Source organism: Cetorhinus maximus, chromosome 5, assembly GCF_964194155.1.
Source record: "Cetorhinus maximus chromosome 5, sCetMax3.hap1.1, whole genome shotgun sequence".
Classification (NCBI taxonomy): Eukaryota; Metazoa; Chordata; class Chondrichthyes; order Lamniformes; family Cetorhinidae; genus Cetorhinus; species Cetorhinus maximus.
Window position 1 is genome coordinate 52,336,442 of NC_135883.1, and position 24,936 is coordinate 52,361,377.

The 24,936-nt window shown below is 39.9% G+C and overlaps 1 protein-coding gene across 4 annotated transcripts in view; it reads left to right on the plus strand.

Moving 5' to 3' along the window:
- LOC144680647 (peroxidasin homolog) overlaps nt 1-24,936 on the plus strand; it is a 242,312-nt gene that overhangs the window by 214,991 nt on the left and 2,385 nt on the right. For all 4 annotated transcript variants that reach the window (XM_078541867.1, XM_078541868.1, XM_078541869.1 and 1 more), the window contains 3 exons: nt 18,762-18,882; nt 23,003-23,141; nt 24,524-24,637. In XM_078541867.1, the coding sequence (XP_078397993.1) occupies nt 18,762-18,882; nt 23,003-23,141; nt 24,524-24,637 (374 nt within the window). The remainder of the gene's footprint in view (nt 1-18,761; nt 18,883-23,002; nt 23,142-24,523; nt 24,638-24,936) is intronic.

Here is a 24,936-nt window from a genome sequence, read left to right on the forward strand (position 1 = left end):
AGCTTTCTCTTGTACTCTAATTTTTTCCTCCTCATTAATCTTTTAGTCATCCTTTGCTGTTATATTCTGTCCAATCTTCTGGCCTTCCACCTATCTTTGCACAATTATATACTTTTTCTTTAAGTTTGATGCTATCTTTAACCCACAGATGGAGTGTCCTTCCTTTCGACTTTTTCTTACTCGTTGGTATGTATATATTCTGTACATTCTGAAATGTCCCCGTAAATGTTTGCCATTGCATCTCTTTTGATCTATCCCTTAATCTAACTTGCCAGTTCACTTTAGCCAGCTCTGCTTTCATGCTCTCATAATTGCCCATTAAGTTTGAATACATAGTCTCGGACCCACTCCTCTCCCTCAAACTGAATGTAAAATTCAATCATATTATGGTTGCTGCTACCCCAGGGTGCCTTCACTATGAGATCATTAATTAATCCCATCCTGTTGCACAATACCAGGTCTAGTATAGCCTGCTCTCTGGTTGGCTCCAGAACGTGCTGTTCTAAGAAACTATCCCGAAAACATTCTATGAACTTCTTATCCAGGCTACCTTTGCCCATTTGACTTATCCAGTCTATATGCAGATTAAAATCTCCCATGGTTATCGCTGCAGCTTCCTGACAAGCTCCCATTATTTCTTCCTTTATGCTCCATCCTACCATGTGGTTACTATTAGGGGGCCTGTACACGACTCCCATAAGTGACTTCTTGCCTTTACAATTTCTCATCTCTACCCAAACCGTTTCCACATCCTGGTCTCCTGGACTTATGTCATTCCCCCTCTATTATGCTAACACCATCATTAACTAACAGAGCCACCTTTTCCTTGCTTCCTGTCCTTCCTAAATGTCCTATACCCTTTAATATTCAGGTCCCAATCCATGTCCTCCTGCAGCCATGTCTCTGTAATGGCTATCAAATTGTACCTATTTATTTCTGTGCGCTCTCTAAAACAGAATGCTTCGTGCATTCAGATTCAGAGCGTTTAATTTCATCCTTTTATTCTTTTTATAACCTCCACCTGTTCTGTTGATTTACTATTAGATTTGTACTCTCTATCCCTTCCTGTCACGGTCTGCTTTTCATTTTCCGTAACAATACCTTTCTCTTTTGCCTTGTCCCTACCTTTTGATTTAGCATATCTTCCCAAATTTGTACCTTTGCCCCCAGTATTAGTTTTAAACCATCTTTACTTCCCTTGTCATGCGGCTCACAAGAGCACCAATCCCAGCATGGTTCAGGTGTAGACCATCCCAACAGTACAGATCCCACTTTCCCCAGTATTGGTTCCATTGCCCCATGAACCAGAACCCACTTCTCCCACACCAGGCTTTGAACCACGCGTTCATCCCCCTAGTCTGATTTGCCCTATGCCAATTTGCATGTGGCTCGGATAATGATCCAGAGATTATGACCTTTGAGATTCTGCTTCTCCATTTGGTGTCAAGCTCCTCATACTGACTATTGTTATGATATGGCAGATGATGTGTGTCAGGCGGACTAAATCCACAAGGGAAACTTGGCCACGCTATCACAACAGTTTTGTAATTTGTATTTATTATGAGAACATGTGTACACTCAATTCAGAAGGAATGAGTCCACCAAGATCTCTAGAGATTTTAAAAATTAAATTAAAATGTTTTTAAAAGAAAAGATTTCAAGCACATACATAAGACTACAATTACTTAATACTATAACAAATGCTAAAATTCCTAATTAACCTGATTCCCCCTTTAAGGCAACAGTCCAAATAGATTTGAGATTTAAAAAAACCCCAGCAAGTTAACACAGTACCCACTCGACAGTGGAATTACAAATGGCTTCCTCCAAGTTAATTACTGGACACAACAGACTTATGCACAAATGGCTGGAGGCTTCTTCAAGGCAACACACTCCTGTTAGATCTTACATGGCCTCCAACATTGCCTTTCATTCTCCTTAATATATGTTTCTCTCTCTTTAATATGTAAATTCCATTGTTCCATATATCTTTGGAACTGTACCTTTCCCTTAACATAAAAACTTGCATGTTGCCAATATTGTCAGTAACCTTTGGGAAAAATAAACACACTCCTTAACCTTGCTTATCTGGCTAGTTGTAAACAGACCAACATCCCTTTGAAATCCAAACAATCCCTTCACTTATCTAAAAACGCAAATTCTCTTCACACCTTGCATGCTAAGACAGCATCCATGTTTACTCATCAGCATTTCAAGTACATTTCTACACTTAGCTTCTTTTGATAATTTCAAGCTTGCAGTCTACCTGACTCCAAACGTAATTAAATCACACAGACAGAACTATCTACACTTACACCCATAAATCTACTTTACAACAAACCAGAATAATATTATGAAAATTATTATACTTTTCTAACACAATGCAGAACTTCCTTCTTTGTCCTACCTATGTTGTTGGTACCAACATGGACCACGACAACTGGGTCATCCCCTTCCCAATGCAAGTTCCTCCCCAGCCCCTAGCAGATGTCCTGAACCCTGGCATCAGGCAGGCAACACAGCCATTGGGACTCATGCTCTTTGCTGTAGAGAACAGTATCAATCCCTCTTTGACTATACTGTCCCCTACTACCACTACATTCCTTGTAACTCCCCTCACTTGAATGGCTTGCTGTCACACTGTGCCATGCCCAGTTAGCTCATCACCCTGCAGCCCCCATTCTCATCCAAACAAGCTGAAAAAAACTTAAACCTGTTGGACAATTGCAAGGGCTGAGGCTTGTGCACTCCATCCCTCTGGGTCCCCTTACCTGCCTCATTTGCAGTCACACTCTTCTTTCCCTGACCACTGACCAAACCAGAAGACCCTATCCTAAGGGGTGTGGCTGCCTCCTGGAATAAAGTGTCCAAGTAACTTCCCCCTTCCTGATGTGCTGCAGTGTCTGCAGTTCGGCCTCCAGCTCAATAACTCGGAGCCGAAGTTCCTGCAACCGCAAACACTTATTGCAGATGTGTTTGCCCTGGATCCCATGAGTATCCAGAAGGTCCCACACCCTGCAATTGCAGCACATCACCTGCCCTGCCATCTCCAATAGGTGTTAATTAATTAATAATTGCTAATTAATTATAATTAATAAAGCCTACACCTCCCAATAGGTTTTGGCACTGTCAGTGAACTTTACAATACTGACAAAACAATACAGTACATACAATGCTGATTGAACTAATAATACCAGCTAATGGTTTACCTGCTTCTGCTGCACCAAAGTGGAAATCAAATACTGGAGGCTGAAAAGAATAGAAGAAAAAATCACCTCTTCCCTGCCCTTCACTGAACTCTCTACTCAGCACACTTCTTGCAGTGAACCTTACTTAAAGCACCTCTTTCCCCTATGCACTGAACTCCCACTTTGAACCAAATTCCCAGATATACTCACTCGGTCTCTGCCTCAGTCAGGCCAAAGTTTCCCCTCACTGACCGTGCGCCTCTTACTAACTTACTCTTAGTCATTTGTTATAATAAAAGTTTTAAAATGTGAAATCATGTGTTATTCTACTTGTGTCTCAACTGGAAGTTCGAATCCCTTTTAAAAGTTAATAGGTTTCCATGGGCATCGTATCAAGATAGCAAAAGGATTTCAACAATGGTGTGAATAAAGTGAGAGTAGAGACAGGTCATGTTCAAGTGAAGCAAGTGGTCTTGGTGATGGATACACAGAGAGTATGAAGCTCAGTTCTGAAAAGAACACTGAGATTATGTGTCATTTGGCTCAACTTGAGCAAGAAGCTTATGGATTTGGTGTTGATAGCATGGTATAGAGTTTCTGACAGGGTCAGAAAATACTTTGATGGTGAGCAAGGGAAAATGTTGAGTGGTCTAAAGTTGGGTAGGGAGAGGGTTGAAGGAGCAAAATGAATCCTAGTAGAATAGTTGAAACTGGTATTCGTGGAGGAGGGAATGAGGGAGAAGCTATAGACAGAGGGTCAGGGCTAAGTTGAGAAAAGGACTGAGGGTGGGTGGGTAGTTGATGGAGATGATGTTGATATCGATTCCAAGTTTGCTCTACTTTTCAAAAGACGTTCAGATTGAACAAATGCTACTCGCAATTCATCAATATCAACTTACATTTAAATTACATTTTAAATAGTGGTTTGGTAGTGCAGAACTTGAGTATCGCTAATAAAGATATTTTGTTGAAGCTTTTCACCTTGCACTCATCAGGACAATCACAAGAATACCAATGTTAGGGGAAGCAACAACAGGCTCACGTTTAAATAGTGCCTTTAATGTAGTAAACATAGAATTGGAAGTGCACAGATATCTCAGATATTTGTAGGGCTGTAAGAGGTTACAGAGATATGGAAGAATGAGGTCAAGGAGACATTTGAAACAAAGATATTAATTTTAAAATCAAGGCATTGCTGGACAAGGAGTCAGTATAGGTCGGGGAGTACAGGTTTGATTAGTGAACTAGACTATTGAGTTGAGAAATGGAGTTTTGGATGAGATCAAAGGAGGAAATATTGAGGCGAGATTTGCCAAAAGTTTGATGAATTTTAAGAGGGTCTTAGAAGAGGAGAGGGAGATGGAAAGAGAAGCAAGTTTGAAGAAGGAGCTCCATTGTGAAACCACTGAGTGCATGGCTACAGGTGATGGGGTGAAGGGAAGGAGGAAGGGATGCGCAAGGGATTAGAATTGCAGGAACGTAGAGTTCAGGCATTGTGTCTTTGTTTTGTTATGGCTTTGCAATCGGAATGAATGTAAATACTCTGTTTCTCATTTTCTACCTTTCCCTCCCCCTCCGCATTCCAGTTCATGTTCTGAATACAGAAAATCCTGACTTCTTTGATACATCTGGGTTCAACATTATTCTACATACATCCTTTCTATTTCCGGCCAAGTGGAAAGTTTTCCAACTGCAAAATGGTTTAGCCATTTATCAAATGCAAGCAGGTTCTTGGCTGTGATTTACTCAAAAGTAGTGGGACTGTGACTGCAGCTGCATTTTTTAAAAAAATTAAATATTCAGTGCAAGAAATGTTAAATAATTTAGTGTTTAGAAAAAGTAACGAAATATTGCAAGCTGGTCAGTATCTGTAAAGGTAAAGGGCAGTTTTTAATGTTTAGGGTCAGATCTCTTTTCAGAGCTTCTTGTCTCTCAAGTTATCTTTTGTGTATTTGTTTATTAAAGTACTTGTGGGCTAGAACACAGAAGGGTCTTATTTACCCCAGGAATAAGCAAAATGTTCTCACTTTTCTCAGCTAGAATCGTTATCGTTCTGACTTTCTCTAGAATCATTTGGTCAAAAAATTCCTGCTTTTAAATATAATTGTGACATTTTCCTTTAATATAGTTGTATAACTGTTCATTCCTAATGTACTTTGTCATCTTATTGTAATCTAGGCAAGTTTCTAACATTGAAATGAAAAAAAATTGAGGTGAGATAGTGTTGCATTCGTCTGTGTGAATTTGCTGGCAGACTGGAATGATTTCCATTCATTCAGCCTTGCTTGGACATTGTCTAGACAAATGGACTGTAGCTGTTACTTCTGTTTGTGTTCACTAGTTCAGAAGGAGCCAGTATTCTCGTCTGAAATTGCAGATGTCTTAAATTAAAGGCACAGCCAAAAGTGATAGAATTTTTTGAGAGTTGCGCAAAATTCAATTTCAACTGGCACAACTTGGTCATATCTTCGTATTCAGGTTGAAAAGAATTTTCCTAAAGTTGTTGAATTTTTGTTTTAGTTCCAGTGCACTACTTTTTGCCTCAAGGATATGAAATGAGAGCTATTGCCTCTGTGATAACCCAATAGAAGTCTGGGTCATAAAGTCATAAGAATGTCAACCAGAAGGAAAGCTGGATGTGGCCAATAGAGGTGTTAGTCAAAAGAGCAGCAACAGTGGTAGCAATATTTTATGTCAACAAAGAACCACCTAATCATGTGGCTCTGGTCACACAATGAAGTAACAAAGTCGATAAATTATTGATGTATCGGGCTTCATGAAGGAGCAAATCGTACTTCTACGATGGAAACAACTTGCATTTATATAGCCACTTTAACATGGTGATACTCTGAAAGAGTGTTGCCAATCAAAACTTAGCACCAAGGAGATATTACTAAAGGCTCAGTCAAAGAGAAAGGTTTTAAGGAACCTCTTAAAGAGAGAAAAGAGAGGTGACAAGGTTGAGGGAGAGAATTTCTAAGCTTAGGACCCATGCCACCAATGGAGTGGCACTGAAAAATGTTTGTTAATATGATTAAAACTTTTGGTTTATATGAACAAAAGTTATTTATGACCAAGATCAATATTATTCCTTACATTTTTTATGCATCCATGGGATATGGGCATTGCCCCCTAAAGTCTTTCAAAATGCATTTCTGCACTCTTTCAAAATATACTTTCAAATTGGGTCGATCTGTGATTCCCCAGTACTTTTTAGTATTTGTTTTTCTTAATATATTTTTTAGTATTTGGGCATTGCTGGAAAGACAGCATTTATTATCCTTGAGAAGATGGTTTGTCATTTTCTTGAACTGTTGCAGCCTGTGAGATGAAGGTGCAACCACATTACTGTTAGGGATGAAGTTGCAGATTTTTGGCCCAGCGATGATGAAGGTAATGTATTCCATATATTCCCAAGCCAGGATGCTATGCCAATCAAGTGGGCTGTTTTGTCCTGGATGATGTCAGGCTTCTTGAGTGTTGTTGGAACTGCACTCATCCAGAGTGAAGAATATTCCATCACACTCCTGACTTGTGCCTTTATAGATGGTATACAGGCTTTGAAGTGTCACTGGGTGAGCTATTTGCCACAGAATTCCAACCTCTGACCTGTTCCTGTAGCCACATTAATAATATGGCTGGTCGAGTTAACTTTTTGACCAAAGGATGCCCTCAGGAAGTTGATAGTGGGGAATTCAACAATGGTAATGCCATTGAATCTTAAGATGAGATGGTGAGACTCTCCATTGGCGATAGTCATTGCCTAGCAATTTTTACTTACCATTTATTAGCCCAGGCCTGAATAATGTCTGGGGCTTGCTGTACGGGGGTTCAGACTGCTTCAAGATCTGAGCAGGTGCAATTGAAACCGAATACTGTGCAATCATCAAGTGAACTTCCATGGTTCTGAAGGAGGGAAGGTCGTTGAAGCAGCTGAAAATGATCCAGTTATCCTGACCCTTTAAGCAGAATTTTACACTTCCCTCCGTTGGGGATTAGTAGGCAGGGAGTGGCAGTAAAATTTCTTGGAAGACCTTTCCACTGGATTCCTGCCCCAATCTCTCCTCAATTTTACGCCGGGACAGAGGAGACCTAGGCCAGCCAACCCACCCTTGGCCCAGTTGAGGTCCTTAAGTGGCCAATCATTAACTACTTAAGGGCCGGTTACCTCCCAGTCAAAATTTTCAGGCTGGCGGGAAGAGTTCGAGGGGAGTGAGGAAGCCTGAAAAGCGGTGCCTCAGCAGCCTCCTTTTAAAATCAGGCATCCCCTGCAAAAAGGACTGGCCCCTGCAGGTCCTCCCTTCCACCACCCCGAACTCTTCATCCAACTTCCCCACCCCTGGGCCTCACCTCGCCATCCTGCCCTAAGACCCCCAAAACTTAGTTGCGTCTGGTCTCCCAGGACTTAGGCTCTGGGAACTCCTTGCAATCCCAGTCCTGTCTGCTGCAGCTTCTGGTGCTGCAGGAACTGGAGAGGTGCTGGCCAATCAGATTGGTCAGCAGCTCTCTGAAGTGGGACTTCCTCCCAAGTGAGGGGCGAAGTCCCACCTCCAGCCAATTATGCTTGTCGGAGTGTTAAATGGCAGTGGGGCAGGCAGTACCATGTTCTCTGCCGCCAACTCAGATGGCGGAAAGGGAAACCCCACCATCCTAAAACTCAGGCCTCTGTTTCCTGTCAGCTAATCCTCTTTCCATCTTAATATATAACCCCCAACACCATGAGCTCTGATTTTGTACAGTAACCTTTTATGTGGCACATTATCAAATGCCTTTTGAAAATCTAAATACACTACATCTGCTGGTTCCCCTTTATCCACTCTGCTTGTCGGGTCCTCAAAGAACTCCAATAAATTTATCAAACATGATTTCCCTTCACAAATCATGTTGACTCTGCCTGATTGAATCCTGATTTTCTAAATGCCCTGCTACTACTTCGTTAACAATGGATTGCAGCCTTTTCCCAATGACAGATGTTAGGTGAACTGACCTATCGTTTCCTGCTTTCTGTCTCTCTCCTTTGTTGAACAGAGGTGTTACATTTGTGATTTTCCAATATGCTGGGACCTTTCCAGAATCTAGGGGATATTTGAAGATTAGAACCAATATATCCACTATCTCAGCAGCAACTTCTTTTAAGATTTTAGGATGTAGGCCATCAGGCCCAGGGGACTTGTCAGCCTTTGGCCCATTAGCTTTCCTAGTACTTTTTATTGAGTGATTTTAATTGTTTTAAGTTCCCCTCCCCTTTTTGCCCCCCTGCTTTTCTGCTATTCTTGGGATGATTTTTTTGTGTCTTCTACTGTGAAGACAGACACAAAATACTTGTTCAAAGTCTCTGCCATTCCCTTGTTTCCCATTATTAATTCCACAGTCTCATCTTCTGAGGGACCAACACTCACTTTAGCTACTCTTTTCATTTTTATATGTTTGTAGAAGCTTTTACTGCCTGTTTTTATATTCCTTGCTAGCATTCCCTCATACTCCGATTTCTCACTTTTTTGTTACCCTTTGCTGGTTTCCAAAATGTTCCCAACCGTCTAGCCTCCACTAATCTTTGCAGCACTGTATGTCTTTTCTTCTCAATTTGAAACCATCCTTAACTTCTTAAACTAGCCACAGATGATATCTCCTTCTCGTCATCTTTCTTTCTCAATAGAATATATCTTTGAGAGTTATGAAATATATCCTCAAATGCCTGCCACTGTTCTGTGCCATCTTACCTTTTAACCAATTTTCCCATTATACTTTAACAAACTGTCTTCATACCTTATAATTGCCTTGTTAAAGTTTTAGTCTCTAGTTTCAGACCCACATTTCACACCTTCAAACTGAATGTGAAATTCTATCATGTTATGATCACTTTTACCCCATGAGGATCCTTTACTTTGAAGTCATCAGTTAATCCTGTTTCATTACAGATTACCAGGTCCATTGGTTGGTTCCAGAACATATTGTTCTAAGAAACTGCCCTCCATATACTCTATGAGCATTACCTCCAGACCATCTTTGCCAATTTGATTCATTCAATCCATATGCAGTTAAAATCTTCCATGATTATTGCTAACTCTAGGACACAAGTCCTCAGCATACAACTGGGATGTTGTTGGAACCTATTGCCTTTGCTGTATCCGCTGCCAATGGCCGTTTCTTGACATCGTGTGTAGTGATTCAATTTGTCTGAAGACTGGCTTTTGTGATGTCTGGGACCTCAGGCGGACTCAGTCATGGAGCACTCTCTTGGCACTTCCAGCTGAAGTTGGCTGCAAATGCTTCAGCCTTGACTTGTGCGCTCAGGCACTGGGCTCCCCATCATTGAGCATGGGGGTGCTCGTTGAGCTGCCTCCTCCAATTAGTTGTTTAATTGCCCACTACTTGGATTTGGTTGGGCTCCAGTGTTTCACCAGGTTTCTGCTTTTTAAGTATGTTTGTTGCTTCCCTTGGTAAGCTGTTCAACACTATTCATTGAACCGGCATTGGTCCGTGTCTTGATGGTAAAGTGAGGGATATGCTGAGCAATGAGCTTGCAGATTGTAGTGGAATATAATTCTGCTGATGCTAATTACCCACAACACTTCATGGAGTCCCAGCTTTGTGCTGAGAGCTTTTGAAACTATCCCAGTTAGCACAGTGGCTGTGCGACACGTGATGGAAGGTGTCCTCAGTGTGGAAGTGGGAACTCTGCCTCTGCAAGGTGGTCACTCTTGCCAATACTGTCATGGACAGATGCATCTGTGACAGATAGATTAGTGAAAATGAAAACAAGTAAGTTTTTTTCCTCTCGTTAGTTCTTTCACTGTCTTCCCTGCGCAGGCCCAGTATGACAGCTGCGAGCTTCAGGACGAGGCCAGTTCAGCCAGTAGTAGTGCTACTGTGTCATTCTTGGTGATCGGCTTCGAAGTCCCCTACATTTTGTACCCTTGATGCCCCCAGTGCTTCTTTCAGAGGGTACTCAAAATGGAGGAGCACTGATTTATCAGCTAAGGGAGGGCAGTAAATAGGAATGAGCAGGAGGTTTCCTTGCCCAGGCTTAGCCTGATACCACAAGACTTGATAGGGCCTGTAGTCAGGGACACTCCCTTCTGACTGTGTAACTCTTGCTGTCACTGGCTTGGCTGATAACTATGATTCTGTGGGTAGGACTATGTCAGGCTGTCGCTTGCTCTGTGAGAAAGCTCTTGGTACAACTTTTGGTATAAATCTCCAGATGTTAGTGAGGAAGACTGAGTGTGCCTTCACTGTGTCTGAGTCCAGTGCCTAGGTTAATGCTAGGTGGTCCATCTGGTTTTATTCCTGTTATACTTTGTCGAAACAGTTTCGTGCAACTGAGTGGTTTGCCAAGCCGTTTCAGAGGGCAGTTAAGAGTCGGTCAGTCTGGTGTCACGTATAGGCTTGAGTAAGAGCAGAAGATTTCTTTCCCTAAAGAGCATTAAAGAACCAGGTGCATTTTTACAACAATCAGTAGTTACATGGTTGTCATTACTGCTTTTTATTCTGGATTTTAAAAAAATTAATTGAATTTAAATTTCCGAGTTGCTGTTTCAGGCTTTGAACTCATGACTCCAGATCATTAGTCCAAGTCTCTGGATTACTAGTCCACCGATATTATCAGCATGCTATCATACCCCGTTAACTTCATGATTTCATGGAGAGTTACTGTAGATAATGTGGTGCATTGTAAAATCCCTTGATACACTGCAGCTGAGATAATCTAACTGAGAATGTATTGGGAATTGAAACTAGAATGTTTCTTGTTTGTACGGCTTAGTTGCATGCTAAGTAGTGTCTTTGCCAACTATTAGAGGAGCTACAATTTGAATTTCTTTCTCTGTTGGATGTTTGTGGAAGCTATGGTTTTACTAGTCATGACTAGATTTGAATTCCTGGGAACTGCTTTATATAGGTGTTATACTGCAGCCAACAAGATATTACCTCATAGCCAGACTACCACTTTGGATAGACTCCATTGTAGTTTGAATTGTTTTTGGCAATCTGATAATAGGATTTTTCGTACCATTACTGCATATGACAACAGTTGCTAGGTAGTAACTCATGGGAGTCTATTAAGTTAGTGCAATCAGCTACTTCTATGACAAAGTCCCTCAGTTTATCAAATTGTAGTGCATTAACCACATGTAGCTTTGCTTGGTTGCTTACAGCTTTTACTATAACATTAAATTATTAGCCCTTGAGTCCAAAAACACTTGGTCCATTAAAAAGAAATGATATGAAACTTGAAAATAAGAAAAGATGAGCTTTCTCCATAATTTAATTAATTAGATAAGGAGATTTATTGCAGATTTGTCACTTGGGGTTGACACCTTCCATTTCTTTTAGGGGTACTGCTGTGGAAATTTTGAACTTGATATTCTGGAAAATTTCAAAATGTAAACCAGATACTAATATCTGTGAGGCTGTTATAAACATCTTGTTGATGATAATTCCGAGAAATAAATATTTCCTTAGACTGGATTTTTTTTAACTAGTGCTGAAATAACAATGAGTATCACGTTTGATTTAACTCCTGGGAAGTCAGCTTTAACTTCATTATTAAAGAAAAGAAAGAACTTGCATTTACACAGCGCCTTTCATACCCTCTGGATTTTCTAAAGCACCTGACAACCAATAAAGTGCTTTTGAAGTGGCGTAGGTGACGTAATTTAAGGAATTATGGTGTCTAATTTGTGCAGTGTGATCCCAGAAAAAGCTGTGGTGATAAATTACTGGATAATCTTGTTTTTGCATTTGTTCAGGGATAAATGTTGGCTAGAATTCCAGGAGAAAATCCTTGCTCCTTTTCAAATAATAGTTGAGGTCATTTACATCCAAGTGAAAGAAAACAAGGCCTTTCTCAAATCAGTTCGATGGCTCACTTGAAAAATGGCATTTCCAACAACACATCCCCTCAGTCCTGCATTGAAGTGTCAGCCGAGTTTATGTGCTCAATTCTCGCTCGTGGGGATTGTGCCTCGATGGGCCAAATGGTTTCCTTTTGTGCCGTTATGACTCTCTGAGCCCATGACTTTCAAATTCAAGAGGTGGGAGTATGATCACTGAGTCAAGGCTGGCCTTTTGTGATTGTAATATTAACCCTGTAGAACTAAATATATTATCTTTAAAGCATAATTTTAATTATTTTTTAATTTTAATGCTTTGGTTTACATGCCTTGCAACTGACGTGGGATGCATGCAACACTTTTAAATATGAAAGTTTCTTTAGTATCAAAACTCAAAAGCACTGTACCCATAAGTGCTGCCAGAGCTTGATGACACCAAGAGAAGTAAATAGTATATGCTCAGAGGTCAACATAGTTTATTTTGAGAGTTCTTACATCAGGTGCAGCTAAAGCCAGGATTCCATCCCTTTTTTTGACTCTATGCATCCCCTGTTCAAGTTTGAGCTTTGAGGAGTAGAGGGAGTGGCATAGAGATGCCAATCTTTCTTATTCCCCCAAAGATCAGTGGAAGATTGATTAGATCATAATATTTTGACGTCTCTTCTGATGACTTTGCCAAAGAAGAATCTTGGTGTTGTTAGTTCACAAGGGGTTAAATTCACAGACACGCAATTCTAGGGATGTGGATTAGGGTTCAGATAAAGCATCCATCCAATGCTTGCGACAATGGAAGTTTGTTTGAAATTATAGTGATCACCCCACACCTATTACTTTTGGGCAGGACTGACGCATTCTGGAGCAGCTTGAGAGAGCTGCTGCTGATCCTCTAAGCAATGGAGCAGTTAAAACTAATTTGCTAATTTATGTTGCCCCAATCACTCTGAAGCGTTGTTCAAACTGCCTTTCAAAAAATTGGAGAAGGGCACATGGAGGCACGTTTGCAATTACAGTGACAATTTTAAGCAGGTTTCATTGTGGCCCTCCCTGGTTCCTGATTATCTTTGGGCAGCAACAATAAACTCCTGATCATAAGAAATGTGGGATCTGCTTTGGAGAGAAAAACAAAAAACTACTGCGGATGCTGGAAATCCAAAACAAAAACAAAATTACCTGGAAAAACTCAGCAGGTCTGGCAGCATCGGTGGAGAAGAAAAGAGATGACGTTTCGAGTCCTCATGACCCTTCAGCAGAACTGACAGACCCTTCAGTTTCTTTGAACGCTTGTTTATTAGTTATAAAAATATTGGAGCTGAGATTGAAGGGCTGGATTTTCAATTGCCAACAGGATTGGGGCCTGGAGTGCGGCAATTTAAAAATCACTTTCCCGGAGGGCGTCTCTGTACCTGGACGCCTCCAGGATGCACCACAATTTTCACATGGAGTTTCTAATTAACAGCCCATTAAGTTCCCTGAGGGGCATTTTAACAGAACGGGGAGGGTAATTTTCAATGTAGAACTTGGCGAGCCCAAGCAGTCTGGCCCATATTAATGCACATCTATTGAGCCCAGTGTGAGGGGAACTGAAAATTTGTTTTTATTCGATGAAAAGGATATGACACTGTACGCTTTACCTTCATTTAGGCTGTGGCCACTTTCCTTTGTGTTAATGCTTCTGACCCTGGAGGTGCTGCCTTCTCTCTTTGGCAAGGCAGTGGCAGGCCCCATCATGGCTGTCATCTGTCTTTGCCACTGGCGCTGTGCAGGCAGCTCCCGCCTCCTGGAGATGCTTGGCGCCGTTAATTAGGCGATGAGCTTGCCTCCTTCCTGATTAGGGCATTGACAGAGTAGCAGCATGGGGTCAGGACCAGGAAATTATCTGGATGTTGTCTTCCCAATCTTGCTTTGAAAATCCGACCCAACGAGTATAGTTGCTTTGCAATAGCCTAGGAAGGCAGGTTGTTGTGAGAATGGATGCGTCAATGACCAATGGCAGGAATTTGGGCACAGAGTGGTCGAAGGTAGGAAGTCATGTAATGAAACCTCCAGTATACATCAAGCCAGAGTTGGTAACCATAGAGACACTGAGATCGAGAGAATATCTAGAACTATACAATCAAACTGTCAAAACATTAGATTTGCTACCACAGTACCATTTCAAAGTATTTGTAGATAGGATTAATGGCATTTTAATGTCTGCCATTTTTTTGAGTAATGGGTTGAATGCTATAAAATGGAGTTATTGCCTTCCAGTATGGCCTCAATCAACAAGCTGAAGCAGTCCAAAACCTGAATTCACTTTGTTTTTTGTTGGGTAGGTTTTTAAAGAACTTTCTGTGTTGTGCATAGCTTGTGTATGAATTTTACACAGAGATGTAATTGTTTAGTGCATAAGTTATCTTGAGAGATATATTTTAAGTTTGTTTATTTGGTTGTCTAGTCATCATCTGGCACTTGCTTAGGGTATGGCTGACAAAAGATGTAAAGAAATTTGTCTGGGTTTCCCATGGTTGCTATGGAAGCTTAGATTTTTTCTCCAGATTGTTCTTTAGAATGGGGCTATTTATTTATTGGATTTTCAGATATGTCAGATTTATTTGGTTGATGAAAGCAGCTGGACAGTGTGCATCTGTGTGGGTGATGAAAGGGAAATATGTTTGAAATGTGCTATACAGAGGTGCTTGCACTGACTGACATTGCTATGGCTTGCCTGCAAAACAAAGAAACTGCAGGGAAGTGTTTGTGTCAGTTTCCCTGTAATGAATTAGGGTATGAATTAAACGTGTATGGATCCTCAAAATGCGCATTTGTCATTCTTGACATAAATGCCTAAAGAATAAATATGAACAGACGGCGTTTATAAATTAAAATCATTGGCTCTATATTTGCAGGGAGGTAGCAAGGGTGCGGGGCAAGCTTTGTGAGGCCAGGGCATGGAGGTCCTGCCAAATTTCATGACAGGCCCTCATTAAAATGTTTTTCTTCCATTTCCTGTACAGAAGCTGGCCCGATTTACAGGCTGGTCAGCTGCTAGACTGGAAAACTGGTGGTCAGGTCACAACCTTGAGGACCCTTTGGGACGAGATGGAATGGTCCCCAGCAATCATGATTGTGGGGCAGGCTGCGGATCAGGGAGTTGTTGGGGGTGGTGGGGGAGGGGTTTTTGGAGAAGGGGGTCAATTGCAGGGCAGGTCACAGTGGGGATTGGAAAGTGAGGGTGGTCAGTTGTAGGGTGGGTTGGATGTGGGGTAGGCTGGAGATCAGGTGTTGGGAGGGGGAAAAGTCACCCATTGTGGGGCAGAGCTTGGTGTGGAGGTGATGGGGATCAGGTGTGATCGGATTGTGGCAGGCAGTGGGTTGATGAGAGAAGAGGCTCAATTAAGTGGAGAGGTTGAAGGGTGAAGGAGCAGCACACCTCCTCCTGGTACACGAGGAATGCAACAAAAATCACTTACCTTCTGGAGCCGGTTCACTGCCAGGTTTACCAGGCCCTAGGAACCCCAACCATCAACTATTTAATTTATATCAGGCTCTGTTATGAGAGCTTTGGGTTTAGCATGTTAATGAAGAGTCTCTATCTCCAAACTGGGACAGCCGCACAACATGCTACTCACCAAAGTGAAAATGTAAACGTGCACTTGCTGCTGGGTTGAGGACTCATATATTTTAGGATTTAACCCCCTCCCTCTCATCATGTAAAGGGCTTAATATTCACCCCATTTTATGTTTTATCTGAAAAGTATCTGTGGTCTAATTTATCTCTCTTATTCCTGCCAAAGGTTAGTTGCTCATTTCTTATTGCCTATTCTTCATCCAACCAGTAACTCTACGTGATAGAAATAAGCTGGTTGGCCAACATCTAAAGTGGAAGCACAGGTCAACATTTCAGAACTTCCCTTTCTGAAGCGTTCTGAATTTCTGGCTTTTATTACATAAAACATTCTATTTCCCAGGATTCGCCTCTTGTTTTTGCTTCCGTAACACACTGCAAGTACTGTTTCTAAAGCGTTTCTGGTACAGGCAATGAACCCAGATCTACTGACCACAAATACTTCCCATGACTAACATTCCATTTTAATGTTCTGCCAAAGGCTGACCAAGTTTCTTTCTTTCCCACACCTCAACCTGAATAATGATCATTTCAAGGTCACAACTAAGAATTCATGCCATTTGCCATAGTCATTGTCTGGTGGTGTTGTCTCAAGTAACAATGTCCTATGAATTTGGACATTTGTGAATGCAGGACTTGCTTTGTTGTAAAGAAAAAAGTGACATTGAACTAACCCACTCTCTAGTAAAGTTTAATTTTACTTCCAACCTTGTATAACATTAATGAGATCTGGAAATGCACGGGATTTGAAAGCCAGATGCACTTTCAAGCACTTTAATTTGTCAAAAGAGAAGCCAACTCTCAAAGAACCATTGTGTTAAGTATGCCAGGCATTTAGTTTGTTTCTAAATCTGTTTAAAAATCATATTTTATCACTTCCTATCATGAGCCTCTACAGAGTCCATTGGATGTATGAAACGTTAGCATTCCCAATTCATATATAGTCACATTGTCTATTCTCTCCCCACTTGTCCTTCCTCATTCTAGACTTGATGCTTCACAGTACTTCTCTTTAAGCCTCTCCCAGTTTTCCTTTTCCAGAAGGCACAAACTTATGCTGGGGTAAGATTCCAAAATAACCAGATCTCCTCTTGATAACTTGTCTTGGTGACCTCCTTGTATGTGTGACCCTGGACAGTGGGCGTTCACAGGCTATTCAAGCAGGATGGTAGGGAAGGAAGACACCCACAGTTAAATGCATTCAAATACTCAACTGACATCCACACGTGGTGTTTTAGCAAAGGTCTATCATAGTGATTAGGAGTGGGAAACTTAGCAAATATCCAGGAGACCGTTATTAATTCTAGAAATCCAGCACTGCCTTGGCCGAGATGAGTAACATAGCACAGTTCAAGAAATGAATCTGCAACTTTTCCCACCTGTTTGCCTTTCTGTGCATTCCAGTTACCAATTAAGTTACCAAGCTTCAAGGATGCCAGGTGTATGAAATGCTGGCACAGCAGGAGGGTTGAACTCAATCCTGGGGTTGGGTAGAGGATGTTATACTTTTCAAAAACCCATCCTATGACAAACACCAGGAGCAAAAGATGGAATAACATTCACACTACTGTTTCATGAGAATAACTCCCAACATTTTTCTATTTGTGTTAATTGCTCAGTTGCTAACAATTTTAAAAATGCTTTAGAAAGCTCCATTATTTTCCTTTTGCCGCCGAGAAAGTTGCTTATACCAGAAAATGTTGGCCACCATTTTTTTAATGCCCCCACTGTGTAAAAATTATGCATTTCTAAAAACCATTTTTACCACACGAACGTGTTCAAACTTGTGTGCTCCCTGGTGCCCTATTTTAAAACCATTTGGCAGCTAGGCCAGCCCCACTTCTGGCTGAGTCCAGTTTTGCAGTTGACGGCACAAATACCCCATACTTCTCATAAAGGAGATTCCAGCAGACCCCTGATCTTTTATTCGCTTCAAAATCTGACTCAGATTTAACTGGGATCTAACTAAAATCACCTTGCATTCAGCTGCAAGAGATGTTGTGCAAGAAGGACATTCATTATTGAACTACAGGAAGGTTTTGATGCCAAAGTTAAAAAAGCAATCATTAACATTTGAGATGTTAGGCCAAGTGAATAAATAACTTATGGGAAAACCATTCATGTTAAAAGGACAGGATAAAATAACTAAAAGTAAAGGAGTCATTTTCAAGTGAAGATATAGAACAGTGAGTAACTTCAATAATCCTGTGCTGATGTATTTTATACACCATGAACAAAACACTTTATGGTTGTGTTTCAAAAAGGTACTTAACATACCTTAGACTCCTTTTAAACCAGAAGTATTCAAGCTAACTTTCAAGCTAACTATTCAGTCTCACTTTGAAAGTGAAAGTGACTGGTAAATTAAGGAAAATGTCTAAATTTCCTGGTCTGATTACGTTTTTGATTTACCAGAAATCATATTAATGTTATTAATACAATTAATTTATTCACAAGAAGTTACTTAACACCCTTTTGAAAGGCTCTAATCATACATTAATTATTGAACTTATCTTAAATTATTGCATCTTGGCCAAAGCGCATTTAAATTAGTGCATTTCAGTGCAAGCAAACTTATTTTGTCTAAATGATTAGTCTTCGGCTATTGTATTGATTTAACATACAGGAAGATTTGAACTGGAAAGATATAAAAGTCATGATTGTATGGTAAAGAGAGACTTCAAATGTTGCTTTCTAGTTTGTCAAAGGCAAATGATAAATGAGCTATTATGAAGTAATTCCATCAAACTATGACCATATTGTTACTTTTGAGGCCAAACTGCATGTTTGTTTGCATGTTTTATGACTTAAAGGACTGACAATTCAAGATTGAGAGAGCCAAAACAGCAGGCAACAGTATTTTGTTTTATAAAAGCTGGCTGACGTGAAAGGAGAGGTAAACACTTAAAATTAAGATTTCTTTAAAGTAAGCTATAATCTTTTTTCAGAATGGCTATTTAGCCCTTAACACGTAGCCTAGAATTAGAAATTTTAACAACCCCAGTTGTAATTCAGGAGATTAATAAAGGATTATTATTTCTGAATCTGGCACAATATTAAATGACTATTATTACAAGCGCATCTTTTTTATTAACCCAGTATTTTAACAGAATATTTTACTTTATTCTCCAGACTGCAGGACCAGAGGGCAATTCAATGCACTGTCACACCATTTCCGTGGCAGACGTTCACCTGAATACAGCTTCCGGGATGAGCCACCTTTAAGAAAATTGAAAAGCCTGACACGTTCCAGGTTCATTTCAGTTGACAACTGGGTTCTGTTGCATAATCTGTTCATTTTCATATGGGGAGGTTGTCAGAAATTGAGAATCAATTGTAAAACATTTCAAATATCTTAACAAAGGCTGGAGGTTAATAAAGTAACAGCAGTGGACTTTGAAGAGCCTCAAATTAACAATGTTTGGTTTATAATCCTAAAATAGTCTTGAGTTTAACTTTACAGATAATCTATTTTTTTAGATCACTGTTAGGTTATGATATGGCAGGTGGTATTTGTCAGGCTGACCAAATCCCAAAGGGAAACTTGACTATGTTATCACTAAGATTTTGCAATTTGTATTTATTACAAGAAGGTTTGTGCACTGAAGTCAGAAGGAAGGAAGGAGAGATTTTAAAGATTCAATTAAAATATCTGTTAACAAAAGAAAAGAAAACTTAAACACACAAGACAACAGTTACACAGTTACATTTAGTTTTATAACAATGTTCTCAAGATTTCTACTTAACTAAACTCCCAGCTATACTCTCCTTCCAGGCAACACTCCAAATAGATTCTTAATCTATAAAACATCCAGCAATATTACCACAAGCACGCACTGTTGCTATAAGGGAGGTATTTCACAGTTTTTTTTCCCCTCTCAGTCGACAATGGAACTCCAAAGGCTTTTAACAAAACCTTAGTTACTGGATCAGCAAACTTCTCCAGTGTGGCTAGAAGCTTTTCACAGGTCTGTTTCACACAGTGCACCTTCCAAGATCTCACATGGCCACATGCCACACAGCTTTATATCTTTCTTTAAAATATTTCTCTCTTTTGATCTGTAAATCCCATTGTTTCAGCCTGTCTTTGAAGTTACTTTTACTAGAATATAAAAATCTTTCATGTTGCCATTATGGCCAACACTTTTGGGAAAAATAAACTTAATAACTTTGCCTTATTTATCTGGCCAGTTGTAAGCATCTTATCATGTCCCTTTGAAAATCAAACTACCTCTCAACTTATCTTAAAATGCAAATTCCATTCACATTGTATCTGCTGAAACTTCATCCTAGCTTACCCATCTCCATTTCAAATGCCTGTTTTACACCTAAACCCTTTTGATGATTCAAACCTTGCAGTCTGACTGTCTGCAGTTTAAATGAACTAGACACAGACACAAACATACACGCAACACAAGTCTGCTTTAAAGTATCCCACAGTAATATTAGGGGAAAAATGATCTTTCCTTTACAAATAACTTTTTAATATTTTTATGGGGATGTTCACTGTGCAAAGGTGGTGGACCTTCCTCCTTGAGCTGGTGATCTGTTTTCTTTGATCTGTAATTTTTGAAAATTATAAGACTCCTGAAAGTGTATCAGTTTAGATTATCCCTGGTGCTATGCCATTGGGTGTAGCCATGAAGGGAGTTGGGGAATGGTGTGCTTGTAGGGCTTAAAGGTATTAGTTGCCTTTAAAGGGAAATTATTATTTTGGTTAGCCCATTTTAAAACAGCAGCTGATAAGTATTAGAGAGTCGTGAAATCCATTTTCGTTCATTAGAGCCGCAAATTGCATTTATTTCTTAGTACCTGTGTCATCCCCGTGAGTGAGTGCAAACTGCTCTGATATTGCTAGGATGGCTCCACTACCCCATGCAGGAGTCTGGATGCTGTTATAATTTGCTACGGAGGGAATTCATAAAAGGGTAGCACCATAGTTATCAGCAGTAGGTAAAGGTACAAGATGAGAAAGCAAATGTGAAGAATGTTGCAAGAGGAGCATGCTGGTTTAACAACTGTAATACTTACCTCTTAATTCAAGATAGCATGGAGAAGGATGCATGGTTAGTGGAGAAACTGATTTTAGAAATCAGTAAAGAATGACTAAAAAAACAAAATGACGGAGAAATTAAACTATGAGAGAAAGTTAGCTAGAAATTAAAACAGATAGTAACAGTTTCTGCAAGTATTTAAAAAGGAAAAGAGTAACTAGAGTGAGCGTTGGTCCCTTAAAGGGTGAGGCTGCAGAACTAATAATGGGAATTAAGGAAATAGCAGAAGCGTTGAACAGATATTTTGCAACTGTCTTCATTGTAGAAGACAAAAACATCCCAAGAGTACTTGACAATCGAGAGTTAAAACGGAGGGAGGAACTTGAAACAATCACAATCACGTTGGAAAAGGTTTGGGAAAATTATTGGAAGTAAAGGTTGACAAGTCCCGTGGACCTGATGGCTATCATCCTAGAGTCTTAAAAGAAGTGGCTGCAGAAATAGTAGATGCATTCATGTGATCTTCCAAAATTCCCTAGATGCTGGAAAAGTCCCAGCAGATTGGAAAATCACTAATGTAACACTTCTATTCAAGAAAGACGGGCGATAGAAAGGAGGCCAGTTAATCCAAATCTGTCATAGGGAAAATACTAAAATCCATTATTAAGGAAGTAATAGTAGGGCATTTAGAAAATCATAATATAACCATGCAAAGCCAACATGGTTTTGTGAGAGGGAAATCATGTTTGACAAATTTATTAAAATTCTTTGAGGAAGTAACAAGCAACGTGAATAAAGGTCAATCTGTAGATGTGGTATACTTGGGATTTACAAAAGGCATTTGATAAACTGCCGCATCAAAAGTTACTTCGCAAAATAAGAGCCCGTGGTGTCAGGGTAATATATTATCATGGATTGAGGATTGGTTAGCTAACAGGAAACAGTAGGGATAAATCAGTATTTTTCGGGTAGGTAAGCTTTAGTACTGAGGTGCCATAGGAATCAGTACTGGGCTCTCAACTATTTACAATCTACAGTCATCCAATGACTTGGATGAAAAAGAATTATACCAATTTGCTGATGCAGCAAGTGATTAGGAAGGCAAATGGAATTTTGTCATTTATTGCAAGGGGAATTAAATATAAAAGTATGCAAATTATGCTACTGTTGTACAGGGTGTTGGTGAGACCACATCTAGAGTATTGTGTACAGTTTTGGTCTCCTTACTTAAGAGAGGATATAATTGCATTAGCAGCAATTCAACGAAAGTTCACTCAACTAATTCCTGGGATGAAAGGGTTACCTTATGAGGAAATGTTGAATAGGTTGGGTCAATACCCATTGAAGTTTAGAAGCATGGGAGGTGATCTGATTGAAACATATAAGATCCTGAGAGAACTTGACAGGATGGATGTTAAGAGGATGTTTCCCCTTGTGGGCGGAGTCTCGAACCAGGGGTCACAGTTTAAAAATTAGGGGTCTTGCATTAAAGGAGGAGATAAGGAGATTTTTTTTTCTCTGAGGGTCATTTGCCTGTGGAATTTTCTTCCCCAGAGGGCAATGGAGACTGGGCCATTGAACGTTTTCAAGGCCAAATTCGATTTTTGATCAGCAAGGGAATCAACAGTTATGGCCGACACAGGAAAGTGGAGTTGAGGCCACAACCTGGTCAACCATGATCTTACCAAACTGCAAAGTAGGCCTGAGGGGCTGAATGGCCTACTCCTCCTAATTCTTTTGTTAAATTCAGGCAACCTTTGTTAATGGCCCAGAAGAGAGCCATACAAATGTCTTTAGAAATTGTCGAGGGGATTGATGTTGTTCCCTCTCATCTGCCTCTAATGAAGCCATGTTGCAAAGGAAATCTTCCACAGAAGGTTCCAATCTAGTATTCCTGACATGAATTTAAATATTTTGATGCTGTCGGCAAGTGTCCTTTTGTTTAGTTTCTTTCACCGGGTCATCATTGTCGATCAATGGGTTCCTCATGCTTTGTGACCACAATTTTGAATGAATTTATTGATTCTTTCCTTGATTTGATTGCAGCAATAACTTGCATCATCCACAATGGCGCACACAATGGAATTTCAATTATGGACAAGATTAGCCCTGTGCAAGGATGAAATGCAGATGTATGATAGCATTTGGTTATTTTCCAATAGATGCAGCAGTGTGGGGAACCTTAAGGTTTTTCTGGTTGAACAAACTAATATGGATGAAATGACCTTCATCATCTCGAATTATCCTACTCTATGAAATTGATCAGTACAGTTGTGAATATATTTTAAGTAGCTGCAAATAGCAAAATTAGTGATGCACAATATGCTTTGTTTACATATGATTGATACTAATATAATTTATTTTAAAATGTCCTTGCAGTTCTCTGGTGAATGCATTTCGCAATGAAAATGTAACCATGTCATTAAAATCTGCCTCTGAAAAAGATGATGCTGTCATAAATGATTTCCAGGAATTTATGACTGAAATACAGAAAACCATTGCTGGTCTTCAAAATCAGGTGGGAATACATTTAGAGATAAAAGGGTTTTCATTTTCCTTAGCCTTCATTTTAATAACCGGTTTGGAGATGCGCACAATAGGAAACATAATTAGGTTTGTTGAAACCAAATTGGAGGACATAATAAATTGTGAGGAAGATGCAGGAGGTGATAAAAGGTTAATAGGGTGAGAAGCTAGTACAAACAACTCTGTGCAGATAAATGTGTAACAGTATATTTGGGGAGAAAAGAAACCATGAAAGAAAGTATATATTGAATGTTTACGATTTTTAAAAGTGAAGGAACAGAGATCTAGGAGAGCAGATAAATGAAGGGGAGAAGTTGGTTCACATCACACACGCTTTTTTGGTACGAAAATAATATTGGGACACCAATTTCCAAATTGGCAACAGCAACTTCCACGTACTCAGGTTGACTGCCCAGTACTGGCTTTGGGCTCCTTAAATATGCTAATCAAATGACCAATGCGCAGGTAATAACCCCAGTGCCAAATGTGGCTAAATAATTAGGAGCAGAAAGGTGAAGAAACATTCTCCCTATCCCTGCCCTGCCCCCTTCACCACCTTCTTAAAGGGCCCCCTTCCGAAGTTGGTGCTTGTGCCCATAGATTTCTGGAGGCCATCTCAATATTCCTCAACTGTCGTATAATCAGTACAGTTAAACTAAAGGAATGAACTGTATTCTTTAATAGCCCGACAATAAGGATGACATTGGCAATGGTCTTCCCTCGCTGAGCATTGTGACACTATGCAGCAATTGCTTGCAATGCAAGCGTGTCAAAAGCAGGCTTTGATACTTAGATCTAGATGTTGCAGCAGGCAATATCAGCAGCCAGATGTTTACTGATTCCATATAAGATTCCCTCTCATCTGCTACTTTAAAAGATGTTAACACATTTTACAAGAAGTGTATTAAGCATATGTCCACTAAGATGGCCAGCAGTGATATTTGGGTCTAACACATTGACATTGTTTTCAGTTAACCCCTGTGCATGTCTTTATTTTCAAATACTGTCTTTTTTTCTAATAACCAAACCTTGACTGGCAAAACATTACAGATATTGAAAAATGAGTTTAGCAACAAAACTGTCAAGTAAAATAATGATTTTGATGTCTAGTTTTGTGAGTATGGGGAAATAGATGTTCATCCAAGCATGGATGATTGCAAAGGGAAATAAATAATTTTCTTTGTTGGACCCATAATGCTGTATGACACTTCTAACATGCATGATGTGCCACAATAGTGTTCCTTTGCTACACAAGCAAGACATTGTATTGTCCCAATTTTCTGGTCTCTTGGGTTATGGCTGATTAGTGGCAGATAGTGATCATTGTACTTTTAATCATGACCTTTATTGCCTATTTCGTATTTTTCCCCACAGATTAAAAAACTTGAAGGGCAACTCAGTAAATCTGGATGCACTGATGGAAAGGCACGAGAACGCTCCAACAAAGAGGAGTGGAAGGAGGACTCCTGCACCACCTGTAAATGCAAGGTATGACTGCAGATGTGTGATGGCAGCAATAATACCATTTAAATCAATGAAACTTGAGGTAGTGAACAATATATTCCAACACATAGCCCTCAAATTGCATTCAGTTCTTCAGAAAGAGACTTGTACAAAATAATCTGGATTTATTATGATGTTTTGCTTGATTTGTGCATTTTTCATTTGACTGTATTGGTCTGTTTATTTTTGTTTTAAAAGCCGAACAACATGTCTTTTCACTTATTTTCCAGCCTTTTTAGTAAAGCCTGCAGTGCATTCGTACATTGGCATGATAAAGAAGTGAA